Consider the following 16,618-nt stretch of genomic DNA (forward strand, 5'->3'; position numbering starts at 1 on the left):
AACTCATGACGTCCAGGGTGAATTTACCCCTGCCAATAAATCTGAATACCTTTCCATCAAAACATGGGAAGCTTTAGAAATACTTTCCATTGAAGCACACTCTTACATAGATGTTGTCACCTCTAGTGATTTCAGGATGAAACACTGCACTTCAAACACTGAAAACAGCTTCACAGAGTCAAACACTACCGGACAATACACTTCTCTCTGTGTGTGTGTGTGTGTGTGTGTGTGTGTGTGTGTGTGTGTGTGTGTGTGTGTGTGTGTGTGTGTGCGTGCGTGCGTGCGTGCGTGCGTGTGTGTGTGTGCTCATACTTGAGGAAAATCCCTTTTCTGGCCTCTATCATGTTAAACTTCAAACCTTTCCAGCCTCTATGGCTCCAGGTAATTGCATTACTGCAACTGAATAAGGGTTCAGAGAGTCAGTGCAGTTTCTAGAGCATGTTTATTGGTGTGATTCACACATGGGGGCCCTTCAATTTGTCAGATATTCTCTTCAAGTTACGAGGTGAACAAAATGAATGTAGCTGTGAAGCTGTGTCTGTGCTTTTATGTCTTCCTGTGCCAAGGACATGACAAACAGTGACTGTACTCATTCATAAGGACCTGTGCGGGCATGCCTCATTCATGTTACAGGAAAAGAAGAGAGGCATTTTCTTATTCACATCCAAAAGGAGAGAACAAAGTGGGCTCTACAGAGAGAGCACCTGACATCTGTGGAAGCTGCAAAGTCATAATCACCTGTTTGAAGTTCCTGAAAACATCAGAGTCAAGTCTTGAGACTGTCTTTCATTACCGGCTGCTGTTAGAATGACAGGCCAGTGCAGCCTTCAATTTTCACCTGGAGAAGTAACTGTAGAAAAGATACTAAATGAAGGTTTAATGTACATTTTAATCAACTCTATTCCTAAAAGATAACATAATTTAAAAGTATAACATTTGGCACTTGGTAAAACTTAATAACTTAATATTCTATCCGTTAAAACCTTCACTTCTGTCAAATAATTGTGCATCACGACTATGGAATAGCATTTTTCCCTTCTTATAAAACAACATAGACCCCAAAGGCCTTTCTGGAGACAAGGCTTTTATTTCTGCCGGCACCAAAACATGAGAGCCTTCTGCGAGACAGAGGCAGTGTGGTCGGGAGGGGCATGTGTTACAGTGCGTGGCCGCTTTCTTCAGGACCCGCATGTCATACAGCACCTGTTCATCTGTGCTGGGGGACGGAGATTTTTTCTAGCGATACTGTCGCCCGCCGCCGGCTCCTCTCATCTGGACCCTCCCTGTTTTCCAAGCCCTGCGCTTGGCGGCCAACCTGGATGCATCAAATAGGTGTCAAATATCTCGAATTACTCACATTTTTACCCAGATAAAGGCTCTTTGATAGGTCCCTGGGGCCCTTGTGAGGTACAGTAATGGCATGTGAGCGGCAGCTTTTGGGAGCCCAGCATGCCAGACCCTAGGAGTGCATTGCTGACAGGCAGCATGGTGGTGTGGCCCCAAACGTTATAATCATCACTTATCACCACTGCTAATAATGTAATCCCTTCCCCTGCTAAATGGGACTCTGTAGTCGGCCTCAGAGGGATGCTGGATTCAAATATGTGAACATTACAGACTTTCTCTGTGTTCACCCACATGCCTTCTCTCTCTCTTCAACTCTGCTCCTTTGTCTGTCATTAGAAAGAACAAGAATGGATTTTATAATCTGAAAATCTCAAGGCTCAGATGCTGTGGATGTCTAGTGCATACTGTCATATTTCCAACATCAGGCATTAATAGTGATCATATGGACCTGTTTAGCTGCGTGTTTGATCTCACACTTGGTATTCATTTTCAAAGCATACTTCATCAGCGCTAGTGTGAAATGTAATTAAAATCTGAAGCCTGGACGCTTCTGGTTTACTTGAATTCCTCAGCTGCACAACACAAGTGTGAACATGAACCGTTCGTGTTTATGGGTTCAGTAGGTTATTGGTAGGAATGAGTGCAGGTTTAATGTAGGCCGTCAACCATCTAAGGGCACAGTGCTGCTGCTACAGACGTGCTTTCTGTAACACCCACTTCACACAGTGTTTGGTGAGGAATGCAGAGGTGAGAGAGACGACAGGGTTCAAACTTCTCTCCTTGTTTTTCTTCGGTCTTCAGTCAAGTATTACATTCCTTCAAGGGAAGATGAAAATGAAAATGCAAAAATGCAAACATTAGATCGTTAAAGTTCAGCTGAAGTTACTGTGAGGCTTCAGCAGTTTCAACTATAGGGTGCATTTTAATACACAACAACAGGGAACAATTTGCAGCACCTTTTAGCTGCACTCGTCTCAGGCAAAGCAAAACTCACAAATCCCATTTGTACTATATTTAATTTTCACCATTGTATTTGAGAGTCTAAATCATCAGGGTGGAATTTATGTGCTATATAGTGCCAGAAAAAAATCCCCCAAAATCAACTTCAACAATCTAACCTTGCATTTTATAATTCACAGACAAAAAGATTGTAGTTCTTAAAAATACTACCAAAAAAAAATGTGGCTAAAACCTATACATTTATCATCAAAACTCCAGTAAATTAGTCAGGTGCCAAATTCAAAAGAACAACAGCAGCTCACAATGTCTTCCAGTTCCTGCCTGACTACTGTGAAAGATAAACTGCATCAAAGTGAGGCAGAAACACTATCTGCGTGTGTGTTGAAAAGACTGGTGTCTCGCTGGGAGAAGCGGCGTACGTGACCTGCATGTACCTTCCTCCCTATTCCTTCCACACACATCTGGTGCTTCATTCCTATCCAGCACTGTCATGTTTAGGAAAGTATTTTGAATGCGAGAAAGATAATGGGAACATCTACAGGGGAGGGGCAGAAGAGGTTCCTTTTCCATAGGGATCTTGGATGTTTTCACTGCTCTTGCTCTTGTTTCAAATGTGAAAGAGGGAAAAAACGAAATCATAAGACAATGGTAACAGTGAAACCTGTTATAGTCTTCGTAGCCATAGAGAGAGAAAAATAAATAACTTGACTGGGTATGTCACAGTCAAATTTCAGACATCCACCTGGCGGAAACACTGCTCCTTACAGTTGAAGGAAGCTGGGGTGGCTTGGGCATCTGCCTAAAGGACTCCTTTGAAGGTACTTCCAGGCATTTCCAACTGGGAAAAGAACCTGGAGTTGACCCAGAACTTGCTTTAGGGATTACATAACGTATCTGATTCGGGGCCAGTTTACCTATAAATCAATTGATTTACAGGTAAACTTGTTGAATACTCATACCCTTCATACTCTGCCCAAATTGCTTGATCAATGAGTGTGTAGCATCAAAACTCTCCTCAAACCGCGCTAGGTGACTTTCCAAAACCAACGATCTCTCATTCCCACTGGCCTCGAGGTGATTTGCGTGTGGTAGAGATGCAAGCAAGCTCCACTGGTTACTCTGGGAATCTTCACCTCAGTGACCAATCCCCCTTGTGCCTTTGGAGTTATCTTAGCTGGTTTTCCACTTCCAGGGAGGGTACCTACAGAAATACATCATCCCCATCTGTGGAGAGTTTGTCTAAACTCATCAAGATCACTTTGTAGTCATTTTCAGCTTGATGTAAATCAACAATTAATCACTGCAGGTCTTTAAATGTGTCTTTTTGCAAATCAAGGTTCCTAATGCCTTTTTGGGAGTGTCACATATGTTTTAGAATTAAGTCAAAGTATCTGTAACACAACTGTCAATCCTGTTCCATTGATTCGACACAATGGCTGTTAACGTCTGTCTCCAAATAGCTTTTGTTCTTTCAGCCCAGGCATTCACCTCCTGTGAATGTTCGAAGGAACAATCGAAGGAACAATACAGTGAGTTTTTGGAAATGTTAAAATTGGTTTGTTCATAATAAATAAAGATGAAACCACATTTTAAAAATATATTATACATACAACTGCAGGTAATTACAAAGGTTTCACTTATTTTTTCTCTACCTTCAGATTACAACGGATATAGATGATTAGAAGAAGCAGGGGATCCTTCCCACTCACAGGGCTTCATTAATCTTCCTCATATGAGATTCTTGAACTGACGTCAGCCATTAATGCTCTCCTCAAACAATACTGCATCCAATGTTTCGTGCCAAATCAAGCACACACCGGAACTCACTGCATCTCTCTAGAATTATTCATTCTTGTGTTATACACGCAACTTTTCACAAGCAGTCATACTCTCGTGTTAGAAGTTATTGCCCCTTGACTCATGGGATCAGCGGAAACCCGAGGAAGTGCAGCAGGGTGTGTGTGTGTGTGTGTGTGTGTGTGTGTGTGTGTGTGTGTGTGTGTGTGTGTGTGTGTTTGTTTGCGTGTGTTTCTACTCTTTAAAATTGGCCTGTGCACACAAAAGAGGGCATTCCTGAATCCCACTCTCTCTTCCCGGCCGTGGATCACTCACTGGTCTCTGTGGGGCTATGGATAAGATCAGTCTCAGCCCTGATAATGTCACAGTCTCAACCAAAGCAGCTTCTGTTGATAGACCACCCCTCCCCAATCTCTAAACCCCCCCCCCCCCCCCCCCCCATCAACAACTACCCCTGAGGAAGTGAGGGTCATCTCCTGGAGGGCCTTATCTAAATAAGCCACTGATAAACTACTAGAGGCCTGGTAGCCTGAATGAAGGAAAGAGGTTCTGAGGAGTCAACAGACGAGGAAATCCACCTGCCAAATATTATGTTAACCCTTTGAACCCGACTCATGCATTTTGTGTCAAAAACCTCGTGGATATTATAGTTTAGTCAAATCTGAGCTTGCACATACAGCTGGAATCAGTGCTCCCTTTTCAGTGATAGCAGTAAGTCTGACATACATGTCCCATCCCGAGTGGTCCAGGTACAGGTTGTGCACACTGAGGAGTCGGTCATGACATTAAGACATCATGGACCTCAACAGAATGAAAGCAGTTGTTGGCCAGGCTCGTGGGAACAGCTTCAAAATAATTCACATCGATTAGCAGATCCACTGTGGTATTGGGTTGTTGTGCCAAAACACGGTTTTATGGATCTAGACCAGAATTTTACGTGGCTCTGGACCAGATGATTTTTTGCTATCAACATGTCTCTGACTTTGACTGTTATTTGGTGCTCAACAGGTAGTGTACACAGTTTTTTTACTCTGAAACACTGCCTGGTTCTGAAGGACAAAGGGTTGAGAAGAGTGGTGAGAACTAACCCAAACAGTACAGACGCAGGCTATAAAAGCAAAACAACGAGCTAGAAGATGAAGCTAAAAAAGCTTTAAAAAGAACTGTAGAGTTTGGTGATACATTGTAGCATTGTTTTCCACGAGTCAACCCATTCATATTATTTACAATGATTTGACCTATTATCAATGACTAATACTAATGACTAATGACTAATACCAATTTCGCACAAAATAAAAATTCCAGAAAATTCAAAGTAACATTTCAAAGTTTTATGTTAAATATCTCACAGCATTTATTACTAGAGCAATCAAAAGTATCCAAGGTGCCATGTGGGAACGGGTTCATGGTCAAGAGCCTGTGTGACCTGCAGAAGGTTTGTGCCTCAGAGGAAATGAGTGATGTCAGTCCTCCAGCATGTTGTGGCTGCTGGCCCATTGTTTGGCCAGTGTTTCCATCACGCCTCCCAGTTGCCTGACTGGAGTTTCAGTGTGAGCAGCACAGGAAAGAGGGTAGAAAGACCCTGACCTGAGCTCACATCCTGCTTTTGTTGGGACCCTTTTAGGAATGTTGACGAATGGATAAATATTTGCTCAAAATTTCCTTTTTTCATTTTGCTGAAAAACGTGAACATCTGCACCTCCTGGGAATTGGATTCTTCATGATGCACTAAAACATAAGCCAATTTAATCCTGGAACATCTCTATTAAAATTACATTTATTTTACTCCTTATATGAGTTGGAAGCAGAAATCAATGAAATGTCTGTTGACTGTGTTATGACACAGTAGCACAGAGACATATTCTTTTTTTATTGTTTATCTTTGTTCGTTGGTTGAAATGATCAGACAGAAGTAGTGGAATGCTTTTCAGGAGGCATAAAACAAGCTACACCAAAACATATATTTACCTAGAGCAGGTCAAGCAAGAGCTATTTTTAAATGTGCGCTCATAGACCAGCTGTTCAACGACAGCACGGAGTGTAACATCTGGTTTAAAGCTACTGGCTTACTTACCCAGGCAGGGTCAGTGAAAACCCCAGTGCAGGTTTACATACTGTATACAAAATGTACAATGCAATTCCAGAAGGGGAATAATTCATTGTTCTAGCTTATTCCTGATAACTTGACTAACTTGCATGCCTTTTGTTTGTCACAGGCACAGGATGTGAGTTCCAACCCTTTGGGTTCAGGCCTTGGTTACCTGGAGCACATCTGCCAGCTCATCGAGAAGATCGGCCAGCTGCAGGAGACCAACCTCCGGCTGCAGAGGCAGATCTGTGGTCTGGAAAAAGACAGCAGGATGACAAAGACCAAAGAGGTGAGTGGATGTTCTTTCACTTGTTTTATTCTCAGGGTAGAGGTCTAATATGAACACGCAAGAGCACTGCCGTCCTGGGGCGTCACCCCTGTTCATGGTTTACCTGCTTATCTCAGCTTGGTCTTAAAATGATATCTGAAAGCCTGTGTCACAAACTAGATGTGCAGAGTTTGAGAGATGTGGGCATGTACAGGAATATCTAAATTATGCTTTTACTTTTATTATGGAGTACTTGTATTACATTTTCAAATATACACATGAGAACAAGGTCACTTTCCAAATACACACATATAAGGTCACTGACACCAACATTTTTTGTTTTCTTAAGAGCGCTGTAACTAGTGGTTGAAAATACTGAAAAAATATCTTTCTTCAACATACAGAGTTTTCTTCCATCGTGCTTACATTTATGTTTTACCTAGAACCAGTCAGCACTTACTGCTCAACAGAATTCCAGTGTGATTTATGGGCTGTATTGTAATCTATCATATACAGGGATCTCTAAACAAGAGGATTCATTGTTAAAGACCTTGGCACAATAGGAAATTCAGAAATCCTGAGACAGACACTGGTGCAGTCAGTTTTGGGTTTAGAGGCCGGAACAGCTGAACACTGGAGCAGTGGATGAAGCCAGCAGGAGTCCAGGACTTCAAAGCTTTCAAAGAAACCAAGCCAGAGAGACGGACAGAGAGAAAGAAGAAAGGGAGGACTCAGTGTCACGTATTTCATTCATACAAGCACCCTTTATAAAAAAAATATACCTTTACATTACAGAGTAGCTTTAAGCCAACTCTGGACCAATATATAACATTCATGTTCCATATTGTAAATGTAGATAAGATGAAATAAATAATGTGAAATAGGTCTTCATCCACATCGAGACTGAAAAATGCCTGAATATGATGGACCACACCGGCTACTCTCCCAAGCCTTTTTATGTCTGATTCCCTGCTGTGATATTCTCAGTGGCAAATCCACGACTTGAGACAACGGCAACACATCAAAAGAAGAGGAGAGCGGCCTGAGTTGCTGCACTGTCTGAGCTCTGAATGGACCTTTCACACACTGATCTGGTGCAGCATTCACATCAGCACCACTATCACAGCTGGATACATGAAGGCAGGAAGAGGCCAAGCAAAAAGCAGTGACTGCTCTACACTTGGAAATAGAAGTGACAATAGTGAGAAACACAGAAAATGAGGTATTGCAGATTTCAACATACATTTTTCCCTCTTAGCTCAGTGCACAGCATGAATGCCTCTCACTCAATTTAAGGGAGAAGGTGAAATATAGATGCTGTGGAAAATCCTGAAATAAAACAAAACTAACAGCCTGCTGCCATGAGAGTCACAGACACTGGTAGCTAAAGGTTAATGTGCCAGGCACATATTAAATTCCCCATGTTCACCATCTTTGTTTGGACAGTGGCTTGCCAGTATTTGTTTGACAAAACACAAAGTACAGCTGAGATTTACAAATACAAATTGTAGTTGGTCTGACCAATTAAAGAAATAATGATCTTAGATTCAAATAAATAGATACAACATTAAACTTTCTCATGTCCCTTCTCCTATGTCTCCAGCACATATACTAAAACTCAGGCAGGGCCTTTGTGGTCAAACCCAGAATACCTGGAGGTTTAACAAAAACAAAAATGATGAGGCATGACTGTGGCGTGCCGTCATCTTCCCCTATGCTCTTGTAGAATATAAATGAGCAGTGGTTATGTAAGAAAACTGTGTTGATATCAGGAGTGAAAACATGTGCGTGTGTGTGTGTGTGTGTGTGTGTGTGTGTGTGTGTGTGTGTGTGTGTGTGTGTGTGTGTGTGTGTGTGTGTGTGTGTGTGTGTGTGTGTGTGTGTGTGTGTGTGTGTGTGGGCTGATGTGCACTTGGCTGTGTTGATCTAGAGGCCCATTAGAACCTCCACAGCAGGGGAAAGGTGAGAGAGGTTAGAGTAAGCAGAGCGGGGAAAGAGAAATGTTTTGACAAAAATTAGGATATTAAGAAATGACTTTATATATTATTCTTCTTTTGGGCGACTCCAGTCAAAACATTATTTCATACAACAGGAGAGAAAAGAAAAAAGAAGTATCATCTCTTGCCTCTAATCTTCTCCACGTGTCACTGCTCATTTATACTGTTTTCACTATTATGAGATTTTTATAGCAGTGATGTCCTCACGTAATTTCCTTCTCGTTTGTGTGGAAGGATGTGAACTTCAATTTGACCGACTCTGGGATGACTCAGTCATACAATGACCCAGTCATTTGTATTGTTCTTTTTTTTCACAGGATGAACATACAGTGCACTGACACACGCGCACACACACACACACACACACATGCTATTTTCTCTCCAAATTTCAAGCAGTCATTTCTTTTCTGTAGGACAAAGGCTCATTTTGGCTCTGAGCTCTAAGCTTATTAGTATTTTATGAACACAAAATAATAATTATGTGCATTAAGTAGCTTTTCCCCCCTCTGAGACCACTTTCCTTCACAAAGTACTCATTCCTAAGTAAAAAAATATCACGATTAGCTGTTTTTGTTCATGTCGGCTTGCTCGTGCTGTGTCTCCGAACAGGACTTTTTCAACCAGCACTGCTGCTGTGGAGCCGCCAGCCTCAGCTTCCAGCACGTTCAGAAGAGACACTCCAGAAGTGAGTGTTTGTCACCCAGTGGAACCCTTTCCGACCTGTCCACCATCCCCGAGGTCACCCAGCACCCTCTCATACCAACCACAAGAGGTAACACAGATTTCATTTACAGTATTTGACATTTGTTTCTCCTGCAGTAACAAACCATCTTCAGGGTGAAAAATTCGATATTTGTCTCAATTAGTGTGTTCCTAAAAGCCAACCCCTTTCCTCTGTGTACAGTCTGTGAGGAATATTAGTAGCACTACAGTTGCGCTTGATGGCGCAGACATTATTGAACAAGTCTAATGGTCTCATTCCTGTTGGTAATTACACCAAACTCAAAGTAAAGGTCTGAGATCTAGGAACTAGTGACTAGTGAAACTAACAAAAAGAGAGCAGTGAGTTGGTCACATTGTAAACAAACCCCTATGTTTAGTCAAATTCGTTTGAAAGAGAAAATAAAGGTAAAGGGTGAAGCACACGTCATCTAAAGGTGAATGTTTCTCCTCTGAATGACCACACTCTGCAAACGCTAAAAATACTTCCCCCCATGGCTGCATCACACTGCTGTGTAACTTTTACTCAAACATTCTCTTTCTTTTGTCATCTTGATGCGATTAAGTGTACAAATAGGGATAATAACACCCAGACAGTCTTTCCCCAAAGTCATTTGTGATATTGCATGCAGTAGTTCACACAAAAAGAAACAGGGAGAGAGCTCACTCTTTCACGGTGGGTAGCTCTCTGCGTACAGGGGTGACTGTTGGATTGTCAGTTTGGGGAAGTGTCTGACGCAGCTCTTCCGAAACCCTCCTCAGAGAAAGAAAGATGACTGTTAGTTCATCTGACAAGCACTCAAGGCATTCACCACAGTTGTGTGGATGGAGTTATGCCTCAGTAACAGAAGATTTAAAGTTGGATGACAGATTATGGTGTGTCTGAGGGAGTACAAACCAACAAGCAGTGCTAAGAACTGCAGAGATGAATGTGAGGTTGGAAGTGGAGAGAGAGCAGTTTGATGGGATAAGTGAATACACACTGGGGTTCTGGGCCTGTGTCAGCCTAGAGAGATACAGTATTCTGACAAATTAATTGTTTGGTGGACTGGACCCATCAGAGTCATAGATTGTGTTTCTCTGAGACACACAGTCCTGTTTGGTCTGAGTCTATGATACGCAGCTGAATGCCCTGGAGGTCAGTGAAACTAACCCTTAATTAACATTTAGCATTTAATTACTAGTAGGATCAGCAGTTAATAACCTGCTCCAGTGGGATGTGTTAACAAATACACACACGCACACCCACATATTCCTTTCAGTCTGACACTGTTGAAATGGATCTAACAGCTATTCCCTTTAAAAAAGCTTCAGTAGTGATAGAGTTTCACATCCTGACCCTGGAGCGACCTCACATGTTTTTCTGCCTCAGTGTTTACCTTGTCATCAGACCCACGCTCCAGGTGATGTTGGTCATTTCGGGAACACGGCCATCTCCCCCACCAAACGTTATCATTCGCGGTGTGTTTTTTTTCGGAGCTGCTTGAGAGAGCGGTGGTGAGCGACAGCTCGGCAGTCCCGCAGGGAAGATGAAATTATGACTCGAGCGAGACCAAGGCGGAATTCCTGGCATCCTGACGGGAACACATGATGTCCCATGGACTCTGGAATGCCTCGGTTCTTCCTCTGATGGACAGGAAACGGGATCTGGAGGAGAGGCTTAGACGTAAGGGGAGAAGGGGGGGCCCTGATTGGGTTCTTAAAAGTGGAGAGTTCTTCTTTGTCTTGGTTAAGTGTTGTACTGTGGCATTGAGCTTCATTGTCATATACCATCCACAGATGGTTTGGGACTTTTTCCACAGAAACAAAAGGATAAATTGTTGAGTGAGAGACAGTGAAAAAGAGAAGATGGTTTCTGTTTGGTTTGTGGAACTGGAGGGTTAAGGTTTGGGTGGAAAAGGCAATTCACAGAGGATCATTCCAAGTTTGTATTGTATAAATGTATATACACCAAAAAACATGGTGCCAGGAGCAGCAGGAACTGTGAGTCCATGTGATAGAGGTGGTGGTGGTGTTTACATGTTAATGGGAGAAGTGGGAGTGGGATGAACAAAAACAAAAAAACAGGCCTGTGCTGATTTCTATCACAGTCTGTCATAACAGCTCTCACTCCCCCCTCAGCAGGCCTCTAGCACATGAACACTTCACCTCACCAACGTGCAACATACAGCTTTGAAAACTGTAATTAAGTCACAGTGACCATTTACAGTGTGTACATGCCTTGCCCCTACTTGACTGAAACTGGCTTTTATAGTGGTGTTCATAGACTGAACTGGGTCAAGCCTCTGGTATGCAGGTTTGGAAATTAGGGCCTCATCAAACACAGCAAACAGCTGTTTTCAGTTTGTTTGCTGTTTTCAACAAGTTCAGACTTGTTGATCACAGACCCTAAAGCATTTACCTGTAACACAGGAAAAGAAAAGCTGTGAAATGTAAAATGAATGGGATTCTTGAATACAACATACCATATTTACTGTAGCCGGGAACATCTCACCCTTTCCTACTGTGACAAGTCAAAAGGTCTAATGTGAAAAAGTGCACAGCCCTGATAAAATAATGTTTAGATATTACTCATTGTAACAGCAAATATGGTTGAGGAAATGAGGATATACAGAACATTGGTGATAAAATAATAAGGGTTTCGCTGGCAAATACCAATTTTTGGTGTCTGTAAAAGAGAACTATATTTAATTGCCATTGTCTAATAATACAATAAATCAGAACTCATCATAATGAGGATACAAAGCCACTTTGACATTTAAAGATTTGTGCCAAACAAAAAAAGGCAATTACATTTGCTTCAAGAAAATATATGTACCTGAAATCTAATGTTTCATCAAACACTTCAGTGTTTCCCTCTCAGCAAAGTGCAAATATAAAAACAGTACAAAGTTCATACTTAGGGGCGTCTGGTAGACATGTGTCTCTCAGAAGCAGTTGAATGCACTACAAAAAAACTGTAAAAGGAATGAACTGCCTCACCCAAGAAAACTCTCCCACGCACACATTGTTAATGCTCCATGTTTGTGATTTGTGTTTCAGACTTGTGGAGTGAGGGTTTGACACCCGTCCCGCTCTGGAGGAGAGGCTTGAACCGAAGGAGTTACACTGAGGGGGAGGAACGCTTCCTCGGGGACAGCACCGAAGGGCTCTCCATCCCCCAGCGCAGGGTGAGTCATGTGCACATGTTATAGGCCCACTGCAACAAGGAAATTCATTCTATCAGTGGGTAATCCATGTTTTTCTAATACAAAGGACCTGTTCATAAAGAGGCCAAGTACTGTCACTATTAAGGAACCTGCAGTAATACAGTCAGCATTTAAAACAAATATGACTTCTGTGACCATTGACTGTCTTTCTTTGAAAATTAATCTCTTTAAACACTGATTGCGATGCTATCAAAGGATGCCTTCACCGCTCAGATTATTATTCACAAGAATGGGGGGGTGTTGCACATGTCTGCAGGCTCTATAGTAGTGATCTAAGATTATGGTATAAAGTGCAATTAGGACGTGTCCAAATTCACTTATCCTAGTCTAACAGTGGAAACAAAGTATCTGCGCCAGGCACATGATTCAAAAGGGTTGTGGTCTCTTCATTAATCACGGGTGTGTTTTGGGCATGGCATGCAATAAACCAGAGTGAGCATCAGAATGCCATCTTCTATTCCCTTTGAAAGCCAGCTGCACTTGCACTTTGTCAGATCTGTTGGGTAGTAAAGAGGAATTCCTCTCCGCAGAGGAAATGGTTTTACTTTGTACATGAGCAGACCATCTGTGTGTGTAAGCAGCAGCGTGTGCATGTGTAGTCCACCTGCCTGTGCAGGTGCATGTTAATGTCTTGGTGACATAAACAAAACTTCAGTGTTCCAGTTTGTGTTGGTCATTTACATTATTCCTCTGCTTTCCCTTGCTTGAACATATCAGTGTGCCTGACCACACCTTATTTGAGGACCAAGACCTCAGATGGGTGCCAGTGCATTTGCTGTTTAAACAACATGAGCACTGGATGGGAAAAGGACACATTAGTTGGTCTGAAAGCAAAGATATTTGCATCCTGCTTGGTGCCTCTTTCTGTCGGGTGCAAGATAAAGTTTCCCAACATCCACATCCTCTGTTTACTGTGTGCATGGCACACTCACTGATGAAACATGATGAATGAAGTACTTCTTCGGGTTGTGGAGCCGTGATTCTCCCTCAGCGTTGGCCTCAGCTGTGGGAACCGACAGCAACTAAAGTAGCAGGAAGGAGATGCTGCTCCAAACACAACACCTCTTGTATTTAGCTTGTTTTTTTTGTCTTTCCAAACTTTAGATGAATACATTTCAATTCCATGTCCAATTGCCAGCTTTTTCCAAAGCCTTTAACTTCCTCATTGTCTTCATTCGTGAATAAAGTTGTTGGTGCAGTTGTCATTGTAGAACCTTGCTATGGAACTTCACTCATTAACAATGGTTAACATGAACAAACAGGCAGGATCTCATCTCACATATCAGCAGCAGCAAACATTGGATTAAGCTTTTCAGCGCCGGTGGGAATCCCACGGACCCAATGTTTAATGTTTATGGCAGTTTTTTGTCTTTTTGCTGGATCTTTTCTCTCAACAGTACCAGAGGATAGACTAACACTGTCCCTCCAGCACATTAGTCTGACCCTCATCATCACTTCCAGATTCCTCAGCACTGTGGTTGTCTCTTTCAGACAGCACTAAAGGAAATCTGTAGAGCTTCTTATAAGTAGAAGTCTCACATTAAGAACAAAGCATCAACGGCAGTACTCAAAGATAAAAAACCTGAAAATTACGTGAAATGATTTTTTCTAAAAGTAAAAACACTCCATAGAAAACCTCAGTATATTAATCTAATAGACCTGTCAATGTTAAGGGCCCCAGGGCCCTGATACACCAAGACGTGGCGCCCATAGAGCACTGTAGTATTTTTTTTCTCAAGATTTGACCCCTGCTTTTTCTTTTCTTTCTTTTCTTCTACAAGCTAAAGATCAACCTCCTGCCCTCAGATCTAATGAGGGTGACGCTAATAGAATAAAACTTGAGCTCTTACTCAAAGTTATGTTCATATAAAGGTTTCTTCTTGTATGTCTTTGGTTGCAGCTGAGTGAAAACTACACCTGGGGCCGAGTCAAAGACCTGGTGAGGAAAACTAAGACGAGGAACCAGAGCAGGCTGGGACTGACCTCGGCCTCACTGAAGATGTCCTGCCCACAACTCTACAGGTGAGGAGCACACCACATTCCAACTTTGAGCCCCTTATTCTCTGTAAACTTGACCATATCAATACAACTGTGACTTTCTGGTGTTTGAGTACTTTTTCTTACTTAACTTCTTTATACAAATTCATTGTTATTCTATGAAAAATAGAAGATTACCTGTCATGTGTTTTAAGAGATTGCTTTTTTCCACTAAAGTTTTTCCTGGTTTTGTCGAAGCCACTTAGCTTCCACTGAAGGAAAATCTTAATGCTATGCAATGATATTTTGAGCAACAGCATTCTTGCAGCTTTGTGTGTTTGAGGAAATGCTCCTTTAGGATTAACTGCAACGTGAACTGAAAATCCTGGACTTAACTGGCTCAGAACTGTGTGCATGCACACAATCTGATTTGCTGTAGAGCTCTATCCCTTTGTGCTGCCAAACATTGAATATTACAATGTATTACCAGGCCATGCGGGGTCATTTCTTCGGTCACCATTGAAAACCCCCCCAGATCTAACCATTTTACAAGCTGGAAAACAATGAGATTGTATTACTTCTTGCATCATATACACTATTTTTGCAGTTGCATTAATGGCAGCATGTTTTGAAGACTATTTTAAATATTGTCTTTCTTTATTTCCTCAGTTTTGTATACAAAGGTTCTGTCTTTCCTCCGTTTTATGCTGCAGTTTAGCCTCCTCCGGGTCATTGTTTTGGTCTCCTGCCCTGCAAATCCCTCTCTCATTCCGTTGAATTTGAATTATTTGCTCAATATGTGAAATAATATCACTGAGGAAGGACACACCTCACTGATAAAGATAGTCATTCCGATTCTGGATCCAATTACTTGTACTTTTCAGTGCATACCATAATATTGGGACAGCTGTGAGCCAAAGAAAATATATGGCTCTAGAGGCTTATTTAGAATCACATGACATAAGGAAGAGAAATACCAGCGATGGATTTAGTACTCAATCAAACTGTATTTAAAAATGTCTGCTCAGTGAGGGTTTTCCAGACAATACATCACTGTATCAAAAGAAAAGAATCACACAAAATACAGATACACATATTCTCATTATTCAAAAATTCTGTGGTAAAAGAGAAGAAGTGGGTTTTTCCTTCATCCTGCTTTCTCTGTCCTCTTGTTCAAAAAAGTATGAAATGTTGAAAAATGTAAAACTCTGTGATAAAGCCCAAACTTTATTGTCCTTTATTTCTTTCTGCTGCTCTCTCGTCCTTTTTGGGTTGGAATGGCATCAGTGAAAAGATTGAGCACTTTCCCCCGTGTGTTGGACGAAACCTAAAAAAGAAGAGAAGGAATGCGAGTCATTTAGCTGCAGTGAATAAAAGCCAGCATGAGGGGGGGGGGGGGGAATTGTGACAGCTTACGTGACTTTTGGGGCAAGTCACAGACGTGTGACAGGTTCCTGGAAGATGGAGATAAAAAGGAGTTCTTAGCTTCAGCCTGGGAGAGCGGTCAGAGTGTGGATTTATTTTATGTGATAGGTTGTACAGTGGAGGAATCTGATGGGAGGTGGAGGACCGCTGGCCCTTCAGCCTCTCCCTGCGTCTTGACCGGGATTTGGCACCGGCCCAGAAGGACTGAGCGAGAGGAGGAGGGGAGGGGGGTGCAGAGTCAGGCCTGAGGTATGCCTGGAGGAGTGGGAGAGTTCCCCTGTGGATTTAAGCTCAGGCCTGGCGAGAGATATGGCCGCTGTCCAGGATTCATTAAAAACAACAGCACCCTCCCGCTGAGACATGCATGCCGCCCTGCTGCGGGGCTCCTGACTATGTGGGAATATTGGACAATAAATGTTTTCTCATAGCCGAGCTGCTGTGATGCAAACTGAAGGAGCGTATCCGATGTCAACCATAAATACTCATAAATACTCCCATTAATAACTGTCTCCTCTTTTCTACAGGCCTGATCTGGGACCAGTAGAACCTGCCAGCAGAAACAGGAACTCCATGATTGTCTTGGGCCACCAGAGCAAAATGGACTTCCCATGGCTACAATAAATATCCAGGTAGAGCAGATGACTCACCTGCGCTACACATAAAGCTCTATATGACAAATCAGGTACTGCCTGGAAAAAAAAATCAGTTTGCAACAATGAACAAATCTTCATTTGTTTCTGCATGAACCTGTTCAAGTGGAAAAGTATGTGCAGGCCCAGGTCAAAATCTGATCAATCAGTTCCGCAAATTTCCAGTCCCATGTCAT

General features: G+C 42.3%; 1 protein-coding gene across 1 annotated transcript in view; it reads left to right on the forward strand.

Annotated features, from left to right (window-relative positions):
* Positions 1 to 16,618, forward strand: part of si:ch211-250c4.3 (uncharacterized protein LOC100535981 homolog) — a 32,491-nt gene that overhangs the window by 13,739 nt on the left and 2,134 nt on the right. The window contains exons 3-7 of the mRNA XM_034607985.1: positions 6,324 to 6,485; positions 9,071 to 9,233; positions 12,224 to 12,351; positions 14,291 to 14,412; positions 16,317 to 16,421. Of these exons, the coding sequence (XP_034463876.1) occupies positions 6,324 to 6,485; positions 9,071 to 9,233; positions 12,224 to 12,351; positions 14,291 to 14,412; positions 16,317 to 16,413 (672 nt within the window). The 3' untranslated portion in view covers positions 16,414 to 16,421. The remainder of the gene's footprint in view (positions 1 to 6,323; positions 6,486 to 9,070; positions 9,234 to 12,223; positions 12,352 to 14,290; positions 14,413 to 16,316; positions 16,422 to 16,618) is intronic.

This window comes from Hippoglossus hippoglossus, chromosome 15 (assembly GCF_009819705.1).
Source record: "Hippoglossus hippoglossus isolate fHipHip1 chromosome 15, fHipHip1.pri, whole genome shotgun sequence".
In the NCBI taxonomy this organism is placed as follows: Eukaryota; Metazoa; Chordata; class Actinopteri; order Pleuronectiformes; family Pleuronectidae; genus Hippoglossus; species Hippoglossus hippoglossus.